Source organism: Spea bombifrons, chromosome 7 (genome assembly GCF_027358695.1).
Source record: "Spea bombifrons isolate aSpeBom1 chromosome 7, aSpeBom1.2.pri, whole genome shotgun sequence".
Lineage (NCBI taxonomy): Eukaryota > Metazoa > Chordata > Amphibia > Anura > Pelobatidae > Spea > Spea bombifrons.
In genome coordinates, this window is record NC_071093.1 from 1,354,709 (window position 1) to 1,371,450 (window position 16,742).

The 16,742-nt window shown below is 47.5% G+C and overlaps 1 protein-coding gene across 1 annotated transcript; it reads right to left on the reverse strand.

Annotated features, from left to right (window-relative positions):
- On the reverse strand, positions 1-8,529 carry MRAS (muscle RAS oncogene homolog). The gene is made up of 6 exons (XM_053470960.1): positions 8,399-8,529; positions 2,994-3,206; positions 1,529-1,682; positions 868-967; positions 532-611; positions 1-283 (listed from the first exon to the last, which is right to left on the reverse strand). The coding sequence occupies exons 2-6, from the start codon at positions 3,184-3,186 to the stop codon at positions 184-186; spliced, it is 627 nt and encodes a 208-aa protein (XP_053326935.1). The 5' UTR covers positions 3,187-3,206; positions 8,399-8,529; the 3' UTR covers positions 1-183.
- Positions 8,530-16,742: the final 8,213 nt, after the last annotated feature.

Genomic DNA, 16,742 nt, shown 5'->3' on the forward strand with positions numbered 1-16,742 from the left:
TTTTTGTTTTTTTTTCTGCGTACAGAGCTGGCTCGGAGACCACCTCCGTGCGTCCGGCCCTCGTTCAAGTATTCGGCAGGCAGTCCGTGGTGCAGGAGGTTGGCGGCTCGGCGGCCGCCGGCTTCTCTACAGAGTCCCCGGAGCTGCGAAGTCGGCTTTAGGAAGCGGCCGCCCCGGAGCCCGTCACAAAACCACACACTGCAGCCGGTGGGCTCCGCTCGCTCGGTCCGCTCTCCACTTCGTGTTCCTTTTCCGCTTCTGACTTTTCTCTGGAATTTGCTGCCTGCGAAAACAAAGAAAAAACTCACATTTAACAGAGCAGCAATAAAAAAAAAAAAAAACATATATATACATATTATCTATAGACACCTAATTAGACCTCAGCAGGAGAGGGGTTAAGTTGGTTGTGTTTTAATATTTACTTTTTGGCTTGTTTTATTTAGAAACAAAATTATACAGGAAAAAAAAACAAACGTACAATTTATTTACAAACAATAATAATAATAATAATAATAATAGTAATAAAGCGACCTGATGACTCTGACGAGGTCGTGGAAAGCTTTATCGACGTTCTGCGGAGGATCCTTGGCGCTCGTTTCGATGTACGGGATCTGCAAAGAAACCGGAAACATTGTTTCTCTCATTAAAGACGATTCCTGCCCCCGAGGGCCGCGCGCCGGACCATCGCTCGCAATCCTCTCCTCGTAAATAAACGCCATTTATTTTTTTGTAAAGGTGAGGATCCCTTCTGATGTCACAGATACATACAAACGCCCCAATATCCATTATTAACCCTTAACCGCCAGGTCTCAGATGCCCAGCCCGCTGCGAGTCGATGAAGTTCTCCCTGTTGGAAGTTTCGCTTACGTTGTGTTTCGCCGCCATGTCCCTTCCTTGCTCGCTGGAAACTTTTCTCAAATGTATCAGGTCGACCTTATTTGACACCAAGATCATCGGAAAAGATTCTCTGTGTGAGGGACAGAAGAAGCCCCGTTAGTCTGAGTGTCAACCCCCCCCCCCAAAGATCTACGGCTCCCGGGCTACGCGGTAACGGTCCGGGGCTCACCCAGCAGCCTTTTCAAAGCCAACATCCACCCCTGAAGGTCAGAATGCTGGGTATGAGGGGATCGCAGGGTTCTACGGCCCTAAAAGCCCCGATAATGTGTATAGAAACAGCAGGGACCAGCTTTATAAATTAAAACGGGGTAAATAACCCCATTATTCTTCTTCTAAACGCCTCTTCTGAGTCTTATATAGGTTGCCGTCTGATACTCCATAAAACTATATACTTTACTAGACCAGCCAGTTCGTGTCACAGTATAACTCCTTAAAGGGAAAGTAGCGCAGGGAACGGAAGGCTCTGCTTGGCGTTCCGTCGATGAGACGCGGCATTTGCTTCTAGTTACATGAAACCTGCCGTCTCTGCCGCAACTGATGGTCACGCTGAGCCGGTGATCTCTGCCGGTAGATCCGAGTCGCCGGCGCCCGCTCTTCTCCATGCGGCGCGCGCACTCACTCACTCACTCACCTGTCTTTGACTCGGAGGATGAGCTGGTGGAAACGATCCACGTGTTCGAAGCTGGCCTTGTCCGTGACGGAGTACACGATGAGGAAGCCGTCTCCCGTTCTCATGTACTGCTCCCGCATCGCGCTGAACTCCTCCTGCCCTGCGGTGTCCAGCACTGGAGAAACACGAGAATCGTCACCTACCAGCCGGCACTTCAGCGGCCCTCGTGGGCATTGGCGATAACGAGACACAGTAGGAGAACCCTTTGGCCGTCTATTCAGCCCGGTTTCCTGCCGTAAGAAACCCCTCTAACCCCAATCGGTTTTGTCTTATAATAGATTGTAAGCTCCTGGGTCTTAATAATAATATAATAGATTGTAAGCTCCGTAAGAGGGTCTTAACCCGTGAATCTTAATGCCAGTTTTGTATATCGTCATTTCGATGTTTCTGTTAATTTTCACTTTTCTAATATCGCTATACAAATAAAATACATCATTCAGACCTCGTCCCATCGAGCGGCTTGGGGGCGCATTCACTAAACACGCAGTTTGTAGGGGAGCGTTATCGCCGAGCGTTATAAAGGGTACAGAAAGTGCAGGGAGATTTAACTATACATTATACAGGGTCCGTCCCGCTGATTTATCTATACATTATACAGGGGGCCGGTCACTGATTTATCTATACATTATACAGGGCCTGCTCGGCCCTCCATAACGCAGGCAGGGAGTGTTGGTAGATGCCGTCTCTTTTTCTGTAGCGCTCCAGAAGTGGCCCCCGCGTAATGAAACTACAGCCAGCGAAGTGAATAATAACACATATTGTAATAGTGAGCACGCAGCAAATCACCATCATTCTTACAACATGAAATAAACCCCCCCGATGTGATAGAAAGAACACGCCGATTGCGCAACATTCCATATCCTCGTTTTATCGGTGAGGGGGGGCAGCGATTGTATCTGTTCCAGGAGTTACACCATGCGGGGTTAGGAGGGGAGGGGTGGGGTAACTTCCTCCGCAGGAGGGGCGCGTTACTTGCCCGTGCAGCTCTACGCGGCTGTCCGGGTGCGGCCCCGGCTCGGGGTGACGTTTTTAGGAGTGTCTCAGATAAAATATAGAACTGCCCCATTCCTGGCACCGACGGAAGCCGCTTAACCCTTTCCACCCACCACGTAAAGCGATGCATGAAAGCTGCTCCCGACCCGCGATAAATGTATAAAAAACACATTTTCCCCAATAATTCTTTATTGTTTCGGATCCCTCTCCTGTCATCCGGGGGTCCGAGCGCCTCTGCGACGCATGGATCGGCTGAGGAGCAGGTGGGGACGGCGCATTTAGGGGGCAGGACCCCTATTTAACGGCCGCATTTAAACTTAGGATAACCATAAAAAAAAACCCATTGGACTTTATTTCCATTTTCCTCCCTCGAATCTGTAAACTGCTTGGGGGGGGCATAATTTTAATAGCAGGAGACAAAGTTAACCCTTACCGTCCAGAATGGCCCACTGCCCGTCGATCTCCGTGTGCTTCAGATAGGAATCCTCTATTGTGGGGTCGTAATCGGGCACAAAAATTTTCTGGAAAAACTGGATGGTTAGGGCACTTTTCCCGACGCCCCCGTCGCCGACCACCACCAGCTTATAGGTGGGGAGGTTATCGCCGAGCACGGCGCTGCTCGCCATAACGCTGCCCGCTCCGGTACCTGCGGGGAGGAAAAAAAAAAAGGAACCGATTGTTAGAGAGAGAGAGAGAGAAAAACGGATGCTTCGGGATTTCATAACCCAGTTACAAAACACACTTAAGAAAGAAAGAAAAAAAAAAACAAACAAAAAATGTAACAAGCGGACGTCAGAATCCCGCTCCGGCTCTGAAAATTATCAGAAAAAGTCAAGATTAAGACAGTTACAAGTTACTAATAATCACTAATTCCTTCTGTGCAGATCCATTCATCTAAACGCTGCATCAGGCCCCTTTCTGAAGAACTTTTTGTACCGCGTCCACTGGAAGTCTATTCCCGGTATCTACTACCTTCTCACATTATCCATCTTCCGACCCCTGACATGGAATCGCGCCCACCAGCTCCGGCACGGACCTAAAAATCCTTCCCTTTTGGACTTTTTCTCATCAAATTAACGTCCGCCGTGAGTATCCCAGCAGCGGAGCCTATAGGGAGCATCCCCCAGAACCCCGACGTACAGGATTATTCCGCCCCATGAAACGTCTGCTCCGCGGATGCTGCACTTGGGGAGTAAAAAGGGCGAATAAACCCATTTTCCTCGCGTTACGCGGAGGATCTCGTGTTTGTTTGGAGGCGCCGAGCCATTTCTCACCCCCTCCTCGTGGAACCTGCGCGGCCGAATCCCGCAGAGACCAGGAACGTCTTTCCAGATCTGCATTTTCAGAGAAGCCATTCTGGTATCCGTGGCAACCTGCGATCTCCAAATTGTCTAATCCCGTTACGAAGCCTCCTTGAAAAGAGACACTGTGGCTGCGGGTCGGAGCGAAACCTCCTTGGGCTCCCATTCAAGCAGCTCTCCCGGGGCCCATGAAACGTTCTGCTAACAAAACACCCTTTATCCGCGTCCGACGGATCAGGACAGAGCTTCTCGCACTTACTTGACTAATCAAACAATTGGAAGGCTGATTTATAGACCCGGTGCAGCCGCGCATGGCCCGGACGCCCAGCATCCCTCACGGAATCAGGGACACTACTATCGGTGCCAAGTTCTGTTAGCCGAGATCTTAAGGGGAACCGTCACCTTCACGGCACAATAAAAATATTAGTTACAGAATACGGGACTATTTTAACCCAGAGAAACCAAGGTTTGGGGCAAAATGTGGCAGGACTGGCGCAGGAAATTGCTAAGAATGCAAGTCCCTCCCCCTCTTACAAAAGACTGCCTGAGCCAATCAGAAACAGCCAGCAACTCTGAACCTAGGGAAAGAGGGACAGATCCGCTAAACACCGCGCAGTATCAGCCTTCGTAGGTTTATTTAGCAGAAGTCGTGGAAACCGAAGACTTAGGATCTTCCAGGCGCTTCAGGAGAATCTGGTCTCAAATAACGCCAGTCCTGCTGAGATCAGGACACTTGGAAGGTATAATTTAGGTCTCTCCGTCAGTTCCTTTCGGTTCAGAAATAAATTCGGAGGGTCCCTCAACAGACAAAAAAGCCTCACAATTTACAAATAAAACACGTTTACAATAGAAAAGCAGAAACTGTGATGATCTAAACTCAGATTTACTTTTCTCCCAACAGCACAGAAAACGCTGATCTCCGAGAGCCCCCCCCCCCCGTTAATTACCCCTCCGAGCGCCGGCTCTTCACGAGGAAAGCAGAAGAATTGAGCTAATTGCCATCCATGCGCCGAGTGTTAACCGCTTCACTGCCGGACCGCATGCATCTCCAGACACGGCTTTCATCCTCCCCGGAGCCGGCGGGAATCTCGGGCCGGGGTACAGGGAGACGTGCCGGTGCCATTTAACCCTCGCCAGGGGGGTTGGGGGCGTCTGAAACGCTATATCTTAAGCCAACGGGTCCAGAGCCGTTCATTCTAAAGGCAACTTTACGAGATAAAATAACGGTAAAGAGTCCTAAAGCGGGACACAAAGTATCGCACCGACGGTAACAAAGTATCAGCTACAACAAAGTCCCCGCTGGTCCCAATTATTTTATACATTCATCTCCCCCCGCTTCTGTATCATCTGAAGCTTCTCTCCCATCTGGACACCTTTATGTGGGTGCGAGATATATATATATATATATACACACGCACGCACACAGCTTATACCAGGGCCGGCCCCGTTACCAAACGCACCGGCAGCGGGGTAAGAAGGAAGCCTTCGGAGAGGAACAGCAGATAATTGGGAAAAGCTTTATGCCTTCATACAACGACTGCCCAAGACGCGTTCACCGCATCTGCCCCGACGTCAGAGAGAAGGCTCAGCGCCCGACAGGGGCAGCAGTTAAACGGTTAAATCCTGGTAGTGCATGCGCAGCGCACAGAAGCGACAGCACAAGCCGGGAGGATCTTCTCATTTTCCCAGCAGGAGTAGGCGAGAGCGAAGACGGAGGAGGAATTAAACGCCCCGCGTGATAAATCACGGAGATTGGAAAAGATGGGCCTCCAGCATAATGAAGTCGTTTACACCATGCAACTGATGTGGTCCCCTGATGCCCCCTCTCTCCCTCCCCTGATGCCCCTCTCTACCCCCCTAATGCCCCTCTTTTCTAGGAGGTCAGAATGTTTGCTGGGTATGAGGGGATCGCAGGGTTCTACAGCCCTAAAAGCCCTGATAATGTGTATAGAAACAGCAGGAAACCCCATTATGCTTCTTCTAAATGCTAGTTACATAAATAGCTCCGCCCCAGACCCGCCCTTAAAAATGCCCCTCTGCTTAAATGAATGGTGGGGGGTATTATAAAAGCACCGATATTCAAATGAGGGAGCCGTGGAATTATGGGTAAGAAATATTGTGTCTTGATCTGCATATCTCCGCCTTTAATTCCCAGAGTTCCAAGGAACCTCCATCTTTCTCCTGTTATCTTATATATATCTATGCGAGTTTATGGAATGGCTCAATCCAGCATGGAACGGAAAAAAGTGCAAAGAAACCCAAAAACCTGATATTATTCCGCTACATAAATAGCGGGATTCTAGTTTATCCGGACCCCCCTCCCCCCACGACAAACACATGTAACATATGTTCTTTTGTCGAATAACCTCCCACCGGTCCATGTGAGATGTTGGAGATACGCTGTACGGCCCTAGGATATAAAGCCAGTACATCGGAGGGCCGGAGAGTACGGCTGATGGGGTTTAAGTTTGAGCCCGATGTGTCCTGCTCCAAGCACTTTAATGAAGGAAGATGAAGGCGACGTTTGAGGCCAAAAAGGTCCACATTCAAGTCCAAGACGCTCACTAAGAACAGACGAGCGCTTGGTGGCCCCCCCCGAGAAAGATAATCTCCATCGATACATCAGTCTGATTCCACCCCAGATTTTTTCTGCACCCAACAGCCCCGGATTCACACCTTCCTCTATGTCTAGACCACCATTTACACTCATGTGCGAACCCCAAGAGATCACGAAGGGTGAAACCCCCCCCCAAAAAACAGCCGCTTGGTGGCCCGTCCTACGGCGTCTCCCACAAACGTCCCAAGGAGAGTCCAGAACCGAGCTTCCTCCGCACCGCGGAACCAACAACCCCAGAGTCTCCAATTGGTTTGGCATTTAACCCTTCAGGAACCTGTCAGGGATCCCTTCACGCGACACGGGAGCCCAGACACGGACCTCCCTGCTCTCCAACGCCCAGATGAGACCCCCGAAGGCTGAAGAGAAATTTGCCCCAATGTTACCGTTCCGGACTCCCCTTGGGGCAGAATCAGACTGATAGGTTGATGGAGATTTATTTTCCGTAACGGCGCAGTCGCTAAAACCCCAGATTCTCGCCTGACAAATGCCGAGCCTCTTCCTTCCCTCGTTTCTTGGCCCTCCTCAGAAGGGCTGCGGGAGCCAAAAGGGGTCAATCGTGCGATGAGCACCCAAGTGGACCTAACCGGGGGCTCCAAAAAACAAAAAAAACTGCGGGGCCCCCCGCCGCACCCCCGATAAGTGGAGAAACCATTAAACTAAATAAAGCCACAGTAGGTCCTGCAGCAGTTTGTTCACCGGCCATACCGAGCCCTCCATATATAGAGCCAGACCACAATACCGCGTTGGTGATATTCAGCCCTTTGCATGCGATCCCGGAAAATATTAAATAATCGCAACTGAGACAAAAAAACAGTGATTATTCCCGTAATTCTTTATGACTTTTTTTTTTAATTATTATTATTTTTATTTGCACGGAGCTGTCCCTAAACGAAAGAATATATAAATATATTACGCTTGGCGCGCACACCGTCGGTATCGCAGCGGCCTCGAGTCCGGCTCTGGTCCGAGCGGGAACATTTACATATATTTTATTGTAAAGCGCAGTAAGTCATCAGGCCCCCGGGCCGGCGGTTACCGTCACCGGCTGTTAGTCACGGCGTGATTCACCGCAGCTTGGCAGAGGACGCAGGACACGGAATCCGGCTTTCTAAAAGCGCCAGCGTTGAAACGCGGCGCGAGGCTCCCGCTATTGCGCAACGCGCCAGATACACGTTAACGAAGACGTTAAACGCGCAGGGGCTAAGGGGTTAATGGAAACGTAAGCCGTTAGAAGGTTACGCGGGAGCCGCCGGAGATCGGTTCGGGTAACGGCCGCGCAGGCCAACAGGTGAGCTACCCAGAGGGTCTGGGACTACAACTCTCATAATCCTTAGCCACCATCCTTAACAAAAAGACTGGGCCCATCTCAGCTGATACCATGAAAGCTGCCCCTGCCCTGCATCAATAACCTCCATGCCCCCCACATGTTCACTCAGGGCCCTTCAACAGCCCAGCACCCCACCATGACAGGAGGGACAGGCCTAGCTCCCTGCAGTAGGAATGGGGGGGAGGGGTATATAGGGGGTGATTGGGGTGGTAAGTGGGGTGGTTGGGGTAAAGATTTCCATGCCCATTCTACTGCAGGAGCAATAACTTGGGGCTTTACACCTGAGGGGCAGTTTGGAGATGCCCTGGGGGTGTTTTTTCTCACATTATGACTACTCTGCCCAGACCGGAAGGGTATCAGCATCCTTAACCCTTTGCTGCCACTCTAGAAAAAAAGGGCCATGCATTCCCCCCCCCTTGGCAATGACAGTGTTAAGTAATTCTAACACTAATAAAGATGGGGCCTGTAATGAATCTGACCTCGGAAGCTCCTTCTCTACCGAAACAATCCATTATAACACTGGGGGGGTCACAGACACCCCAACATATCTCTGCCCCTGACAGCAATACCTGGTCAGGCGGCCCCGTACTCACCAGATCTCTGCCCAGGATGGCTGCCCCCCAAGGGACCACCTCTCACTCCATGCTGCGGGCTGTAGGGCTACAAGGGGTCCAAATACCCCCCAACACCAAGCTTATTGCCCCAGCCCCCTTCTTCCTCCGGGATCCTCTGCAATGCAATGTTCACTTTCTATTCCAACCATTCTTTATATTGCCACAGCTGCTGCTAAAAATAGACTCAACCTGGGAGGGAGGGGGTTCAACCTGCCTCATATTTGTGGCATTTCCTGGGGCAAGTCTTGTAATTTAGTCTTTAAGGGGTTAAAGTATAACTGCCCGAGCAATTAGAATGGATTTAAAATAACGAAGCTTCTAGTTAATAACGAAATTAAATGATGGAAGAAATCAGAACCCCCCTCTGGAACGCAATGGACTCTTCCACAAGCTGTGCCCTCTGTACGTTGCCGTTAAGGTGGACCCGGCATCGGAAGTGCCAGTCCCGGCTAATACATTGTTACCGGCCCGTTGGAATTCACTAAGCGTCAGTGTCTCCCGGAGTGACTGCGCAGGGGGTAAACACGATTATTATAATTTGTAAAAATAATGTATATTTGTCCTGACTCTGATCCACCTTAAAAACCACTCCTTGCCCAGAGCTGGTTATCTGTCATTCTTTGGCTGCTTGTGGAGTTTTAAGAGCCCATGGGGCAGTTATCTGCTATATACCCCCCTGCCATGGGACAATACCCCCCCCGCAGTCACAATACCCCCAGGTGCTACCGCCACAGGGTGACATAACGTGATTTTTTGGAGCTGTGAGCCAATCGTCACGCGGCAATTTGTGTCACTTTGTACAGGTGACGATGTTTGCGGTCAGTAACAATAGGTCCTGTTACCTGATCCATAATAGCCAGGTGTGTCCTGCGAGGCGGGGGGGACAGGGTTTTTTGGGAAGCCGCTGATATACGGGGATAGCTCCACGGTGCAAACACAGAAGGCACTAAAGATATTTTCAAATCTGATGAATTTATTTCTTGACGTCATCTCAGTAAATGTGAAAAAAATATTTCATAGCGCCATCATATTCCGTAGCGCTGTACAGTGGGTAGACAGGACATAACGAACAGTGGAGAAGGGCCTTGCCCAAAGAGCTTACAGTCTAGAGGGTGGTGTGGTGGCAAATAGAGCACCCCTTTAATTGAGGCGCTGAGTGGGTTCGCGTAAAGAGCACCCCCCCCGCGGCGTACGGCGGCGAATATTTATTAATTGTGTTAATTCACATTTATTGATTTTTTACTGTAAATCAGAGACGGAATGTACTTTAAATGGAATTTTAGAAGTTCGTCCCCAGAATCTCTTTATTCCAGCGATTCCTCTTTCTGACACATTAAGTGACGTCACCCGATACACCCCTTGGGGCAGAAACCTCGCGCAGGTCCCGTAATCCCATGGAATTCTCGGATTTTGATTTTTATGTTTCTTTTTTTGTGTATGTGGATTTTTGTATAGTTTTTTTTGTGTGTTTTTGGACCTAGCCACGGAAATGGCCCCCCTGAAGACTCCCAAGTGGATCCGGACCCCCGAAGATTCAGCCTTTTGGCTCCCGTCTCTCCTCGAAGACTTCGTTGGTCACCTTCATGGCACCAAGAAGATCTGGCCTCCTGCGGCCGAGGGTGGCAAATCCCATCAGAGAGAGAAGATTCCGGGGGCCGGTTTCCACCAAGCACACTTTGACCCCCCATCCCCATCTGCCTCAATTTGGGAAAACAAATCATCTCAGAATACATAAAAAAAAAAAATTGTTTTTTTTTATTCCATTTCATACAATTTATCTAAAAACAGTTAATGTTCTCATCGGCCTGAAAGTATTTAATTATTAAGCTAAAAAACCCGGGAAATCCTCGGTGGTTTATCGCACGAGTTAAAAGCCCGTTAAGGAATAATATTAGCCAATCAGCGGCCGGCGATCGTTCCTATAATATCAGGAGGTTCCGTGATCACCGGAATTAAACGTCGTTTCTGATTGCTTTACTTTTAGAACCAAATTTTCAATTAGAAATTCATGAATTTGATGCCATCAGCGACATCCAAAAAGAAACTGATTTTTTTCAAAAAATCCTCTGGGGTCTCCCACTGCGGTAAAAAAACCACAAAAAACATTCCAAGAATCCGTATCGGTGTTATTGATATAGATTTAAAATAGCAAAAATCACACAAAACCCCCAAACTTTATACAAATGGCCTTTTTTTTTTGCTACGGGGTGCAATACGGCGATCGGGGCAAAAAAACATTCTGCTTATGGAGGCAAGAAGTGTAAATGTATCCACGAGCCTCTCGCTGGGTATTCCCGCGGGGGCCGTCTGTGTTGCGTCGTACACGCGCATGCACATCTACCCCGAAAGATCCTGACGTAACGTTGTATGAGGTCATCTCGCTGACTGATACGGACTCAAAGACTTTTCAGCGGATTTGCAGAGAGGCCATTACCGCTATTATGCACGTAATGGGCAATATCCGTCAATCCCAGCGCCGCTCCACCGATTAACGAATCCCCCGGGCGCCCATCTACATTTTAAATGGCAAATCGTTTATCGCTCGGCTGCTAATGGATGGACGCGGAAAATATGTCGGGGAACTGAGATGCCGCGTCTTAAACCCGTGAACATCAATAATCGGGAATGAGAGGTACGACGTTTCCCGACGCTTGGTTTGCTATTGAGGTGAATGTAGAAACCTGGAACCTGCCGTCAGATCGGCCCCCAACGGCCCCCGTCTAGTCACCCATTTCTCCCGCTGTAAAGACTCAAAATCTTAATCAGTCGTTGGTCTCGTCTTAGATTCAGGAGCCGTATGTCTATCCCATGCATGTTTAATCCCCTCACTGTATTACCCTCTACCACCTCCGCTGGGAGGCTGTTCCATTTATCTACCAGCCTCTCCAGATGTCTGTTAGTAACAGTATTGAACCAATTTTATTTTTAATATAGTTTAGTTAAAACACATTATTATTATTATTATTATTATTAATATTTTATTGTTATTATTAATATTATTAATGTATTATTATTATTCTATTATTATTATAAATATTTTATTATTATTGTATTATTAAAATTTTATTTTTTTATTATTATTATTATTATTATATTATTATTATATTATTAATATTTTATATTATTATTATTATTATATTATTAATATTTTATATTATTATTATTATTGTTATTATATTATTAATATTTTATATTATTATTATTATTATTATTGTTATTATTACAGGAAATATCCCTTGTGGGGTAAAGACTTTAATCTGAAAATCTGATAAATTAGAAATCTGAAACATTTTCGGAGACAGACAATGGCAGCGCAGTCTGCTGACGGGGATTTGCACCGGGGTCGTACACAAATTAATGGGATTACAGAATTGAGATAAGAAATACTAACGAATAACAGGTCACGCTGGGGAGAAAAATGCAATTTCAGAATTTTTTTTATCCTCCAGTTTTTTTTTAATTTTTCCAAGAAACCGTCAGATCCTCCTTAAGAGATTTCAGACAAACAGGGGATTGTGAAGCAAACGCTAAAAGCTCGTAAAATCGGCTTTTCCTGTGACCCAAAAACGCAGCAAATGGGCTATTAAAAAAATGGATTTCTATTGTGTTGTTTTGTGTACACATCAGTTAACCCCTTGTCGACCGGACCAGTCTATGCTTTTGCCGCACAGAGCTCAGTCACTGGGGGGCTCGCTATGCTGGGTACATCAGGTGCACAGGGCCCATGTGCCCTGTAATCAAGGTGCCGGCAGCATGTGTTGGGCGGCAGCAGCTCGCATGGAGTGTGTGAGCCACGTGAGGTTAGGAGTCTGAATGCGTTAGTGTTTGGCGTTCGCATGTGTGTGAGCGCATGGTGTTAGCATATGTGATTGCATGCTTTTAGCATGTGTGTGTGTTACTGTAGGGTGTTAGTGTGAGTGCGTGTTAGTATTTGGTGTCAGAGTGAGTGAGTGTATCAGTGTTAGGGTTAATGGTGTGAGGGAGGGGCGGGAGACGCGTGTGTATGTATGTGTAAGTGTACGGTGTAAAAGTGAGTGAGTGTGCGTGTTAAAATGCACATGTGTTTAGTTACTGAAGGGGGCGCTGAAGAAATACACCCTAGGCTCACTCCTGTCACTCCAGCAGGCATGTGACCACCTCCCAGTGCATTTCAGCCCATGAGGTAGCTGGCCGGGTAAGGTAGGGGGTCTCGTACCTGTCCCACCTTCAGGTTGGGGCTGTCTCTAACTCCTGTCCCTCCAACACAGGTGTCTTATTTATTCGATTTGAATGTTAACTTGTAACCGGATTATTATACCTGGGAACTTGTGGGCTCCTTCTACCCAGACACGCTGCGAACATGACAGAGTATACGCGGCCGTTTAAAAGTTTGGGGTCACTCGGACGTTTTCATGGAAAACAAAGAAAATTTTTGGCTGTAAAGGGTTTTCTAACGATCAATTAGCCTTTTAAACTTTAATTAGTGAGCACAACGTGCCATTGGAACACAGGAGTGATGGGAGTGATAAAGGGCCATTGGAACCCAGGAGTGATGGGAGTGATAAAGGGCCATTGGAACCCGGGAGTGATGGGAGTGATAAAGGGCCATTGGAACCCGGGAGTGATGGGAGTGATAAAGGGCCATTGGAACACAGGAGTGATGGGAGTGATAAAGGGCCATTGGAACCCAGGAGTGATGGGAGTGATAAAGGGCCATTGGAACCCAGGAGTGATGGGAGTGATAAAGGTCCATTGGAACACAGGAGTGATGGGAGTGATAAAGGGCCATTGGAGCACAGGAGTGATGGGAGTGATAAAGGGCCTCTGTACGCCTATGAAGAGATTCCATAAAAAATCAGCTGTTTCCAGTTACAATAGTCATTTACAACATTAACCCCGCCTGCGCTGGATTTCTGATCCATTTCATGTTATTTTAATGAGGAAAATGAGCTTTTCCGTCGAAAACAAAAAAAAATGTCTAAGTGACCCCAAACTTTCGAACATTCGTGTATTTTGTTTATTTTTTTCTGTAAATACCAGTTTTTGTGCAGAGTTCCGATGGCGTCTATTGAGCGGCGATCGCTTTCTAATATTGGGCAACGGCGCCACCTTGTGGTCACTCTGTAGTTCTACAGCATCAGTGTTTCTGCAGCGTATTCTACATCAAAGAAGCATCCGGTAACCAGCGGCACGGCGTCATAACATCGCTGCGCATGGCAGACATGGAGTTATTATCATTATTATTATCAGTGAGGCCTCGGGAGGCTCGACGGGCCGGATAAATCCACGTCGGAAAGCTGTGCCGAGTCAGCCCGGCCCACCTTAGTTTCCTTCTTTTAAAAGCGGGGCGCCGGGATATGACATCATAATCCAACTCCCAGAAGTAAGGATAGCGGCACCGAAGATAAATCATTATTCATTATATATTTATAAAATACGTCTGAAAATGTTTACACTTCAATCATTTACGTTTAAAGCTGTTTCTCCCTTTCAGCTTTCCGCTAGTAATAAAAATGCCAGGACCCCACGACGAGACCTATGAGACCTCGTTTACACACCCAGTAATATACTCACACAAACACACACAAGCACACACAGTAACATACTAACACACACAGTAACATGTTAACATACTTTAACTAACACACGGTAACATAGTTATACACATAGAGCAACATACTAACAGATATACTAATGTACACACAGATAATAACATTACACAGACACAGACAATAACATACTTACACACACACACAGTAGCATACTTACACACACATTAACATACACACAGTAACATACTAACATATGCACATGCTGTATGTGACATACTTACACCCTAGTTAACATACGTACTGAAACATACATGCATAATAACATACTTTTACACACTAACATTGTTAAACACACACTAACATACTTACATAAACACACACAGTAACGCATTAACACACTTTCATATGTACACACACGCAGTAACACACTCACACCCATGCCAACATATGTACCTAATCACACACACACTAACATACTGTACTTACACGCAGAGTAACATATTAACATATATACTAATGTACACACAGTAACATACTTACACACACAGTAACATACTTACACACACACAGTAACATACTGTACTTACACACAGAGTAACATATTAACATATAACGATCACAGAGATTTCTGCCGGGATTCATCTGATTCACAGCTCAGACATGGAGGCGAACAGCGCATGGATCAGAGCCGTCAGGAGCGTTAATAACCGGTAACGTTACCCGGACATTACCCAGACGTTACCCGGCTGTTACCCGGACGTTACCCGGCTGTTACCCGGCTGTTACCCGGACGTTACCTGGACGTTACCCAGGCGTTACCCGGAAGTTACATGCATGTTACCCGGATGTTACCCGGACGTTACCCAGCTGTTACCCGGACGTTACCCAGCTGTTACCCGGACGTTCCCCGGCTGTTACCCGGACGTTACCCGGACGTTACCCGGACGTTACCCGGACGTTACCCGGACGTTACCCGGACGTTACCCGGCTGTTACCCGGACGTTACCCGGACGTTACCCGGCTGTTACCCGGACGCGGCCGTCCTGCGCCTCCCGATATAAATTCTTCTCTTCGCATCACCTTTGCGGTTTTTTGCGTTTTGTTTCTCTGGCCCCAAAGTGCCGGTAAATGAAGAGGCATCGTTTTCTGCGGCCCGGCGGACGGGGTTAATGGCTCTGCTTGTTCGCTTCATACAGAATTCTCATTAACCTCTGTGCCGCTGGGTGACGCCGTGCAGTAAAAGCCGGCTGTTTGTTGTGATATAAAGCGCCCTCGATGGGAGGCCGGGTGTGATGGGGAAAATAAAGGGCTGCAGAAATGTAACCTTTAAATGGAATTTCACCATTTTTTGTATATTTATTACAATTTAGAATCCTTTTCCATTCCGACATCGAGTTTTCACCGACGAGAACCTTCGCAGCAGCCGAATCCTGAATTACTACCCAATCTTACTGTGTCAACTAGAAAATAGAACGGCTCAGTCTAAATCACCCATGCTGACCTTAAAGACCAACGACTGATTAAGGTTTGAGTCATTACGGCAGGAAAGACATGCGGACTAGACGGGGGCCGCTGGGGGCCGATCTGCCTGGACTGTATGTTTCTTTTTCCTTTACACTGATAATACAGCAGGGTCTGCGGCTGCTTCATTCCGCAGTAAAATCGCTCAAAAGTGTCGTTTTACTGAAACACCGGAGGACGGAAAAGTAAATGGCCGCCCCGGGGAGGAATAATGAGTATTTTCAGCGCTGATTAGATACGAAGAGCGTTCAGAGGGTGACGAGAAAAGCCCTTGGACTGATTGCAAAGAGCCCTCTAAAGCTTCACACTCGCCGTCCGCTGCGCCCGGGGTATCGGGGGGCAGGTGAGGAGGAAGAAGACACATCGTGCAATTAACACCTTAATAACCAGTTCAGCGCTGGAGACATAAGAAATACCCTGCCTTTCAATGAAAGAGTTAAAAACACAGAATAACTTATCTATAAATCATTTAAAACTTTACGGATATTATAGAATTATAAATCATATCTATTCCGCTGAACATTTTCTGCCTGAATTGGTTTAGAACCCCAGACCCCGTCGGCAGATCGGCCCCCGGCGGCCCCCGTCTAGTCGCCCGTCTCTCCTGCTGTAAAGACTCAAACCTTAATCAGTCGTTGGTCTCGTCTTAGATTCAGGAGCCGTATGTCTATCCCGCGCATGTTTAATCCCCTCACTGTATTACCCTCTACCACTTCTGCTGGGAGGTGGTTTCCTGGGGATACACTCAGTGGAAGTGGAATTGTAAATGTAATATACTACTTGTGATGTCCTGTTTACGCTTTGTACAGCGCAGCGGAATATGATGGCGATATATAAAACAATCAGTAATAATAATAATAATAATATATTGTTAGTCGGTATCGGCTGTCTTGTTGTCAGTGACTCACAAGATGGCAGCAGAGACTCGCAGAGCCAAGGAGCCGCTCGACGTGTGAAACGCACAAGAAGTATTTTAATAAATCACCCCATCCGGACAAACAAATTAACAGCCCTCTGGTATCTCCGAGACAACTCCTATCACCCTCTGCCGGGCATTGGAATCATTAACATATCGCAGGATAGATCCATACTACATTTTGCTGCACTGCTGGTCCGAAGGTTGGCTGAGGGTGTTCGGAGTCACATTTCACCAGCATAAGTCTCACCTTATCACAGCCAATGGGTTAAAAATTAACTCCGACCATCAGGTGGGACCTGCAGCGCTGGCTGTGTGTGATGAGAGTTATAGCCCAACAGCGGAAATATCAACA

Bases quoted from the DNA above. Each gene is read 5' to 3' on its own strand.
- MRAS (XM_053470960.1), bottom strand. From the start codon at position 3,186: ATGGCGAGCAGCGCCGTGCTCGGCGATAACCTCCCCACCTATAAGCTG. The intron at 1,683-2,993 runs GTAAGGGTTAAC...GTGTTTCTCCAG, and splicing joins GCAGTGGGCCATTCTGGACG to TGCTGGACACCGCAGGGCAG. The intron at 284-531 runs GTCGCTTTATTA...TTGTTTTCGCAG, and splicing joins GACCTCGTCAGAGTCATCAG to GCAGCAAATTCCAGAGAAAA.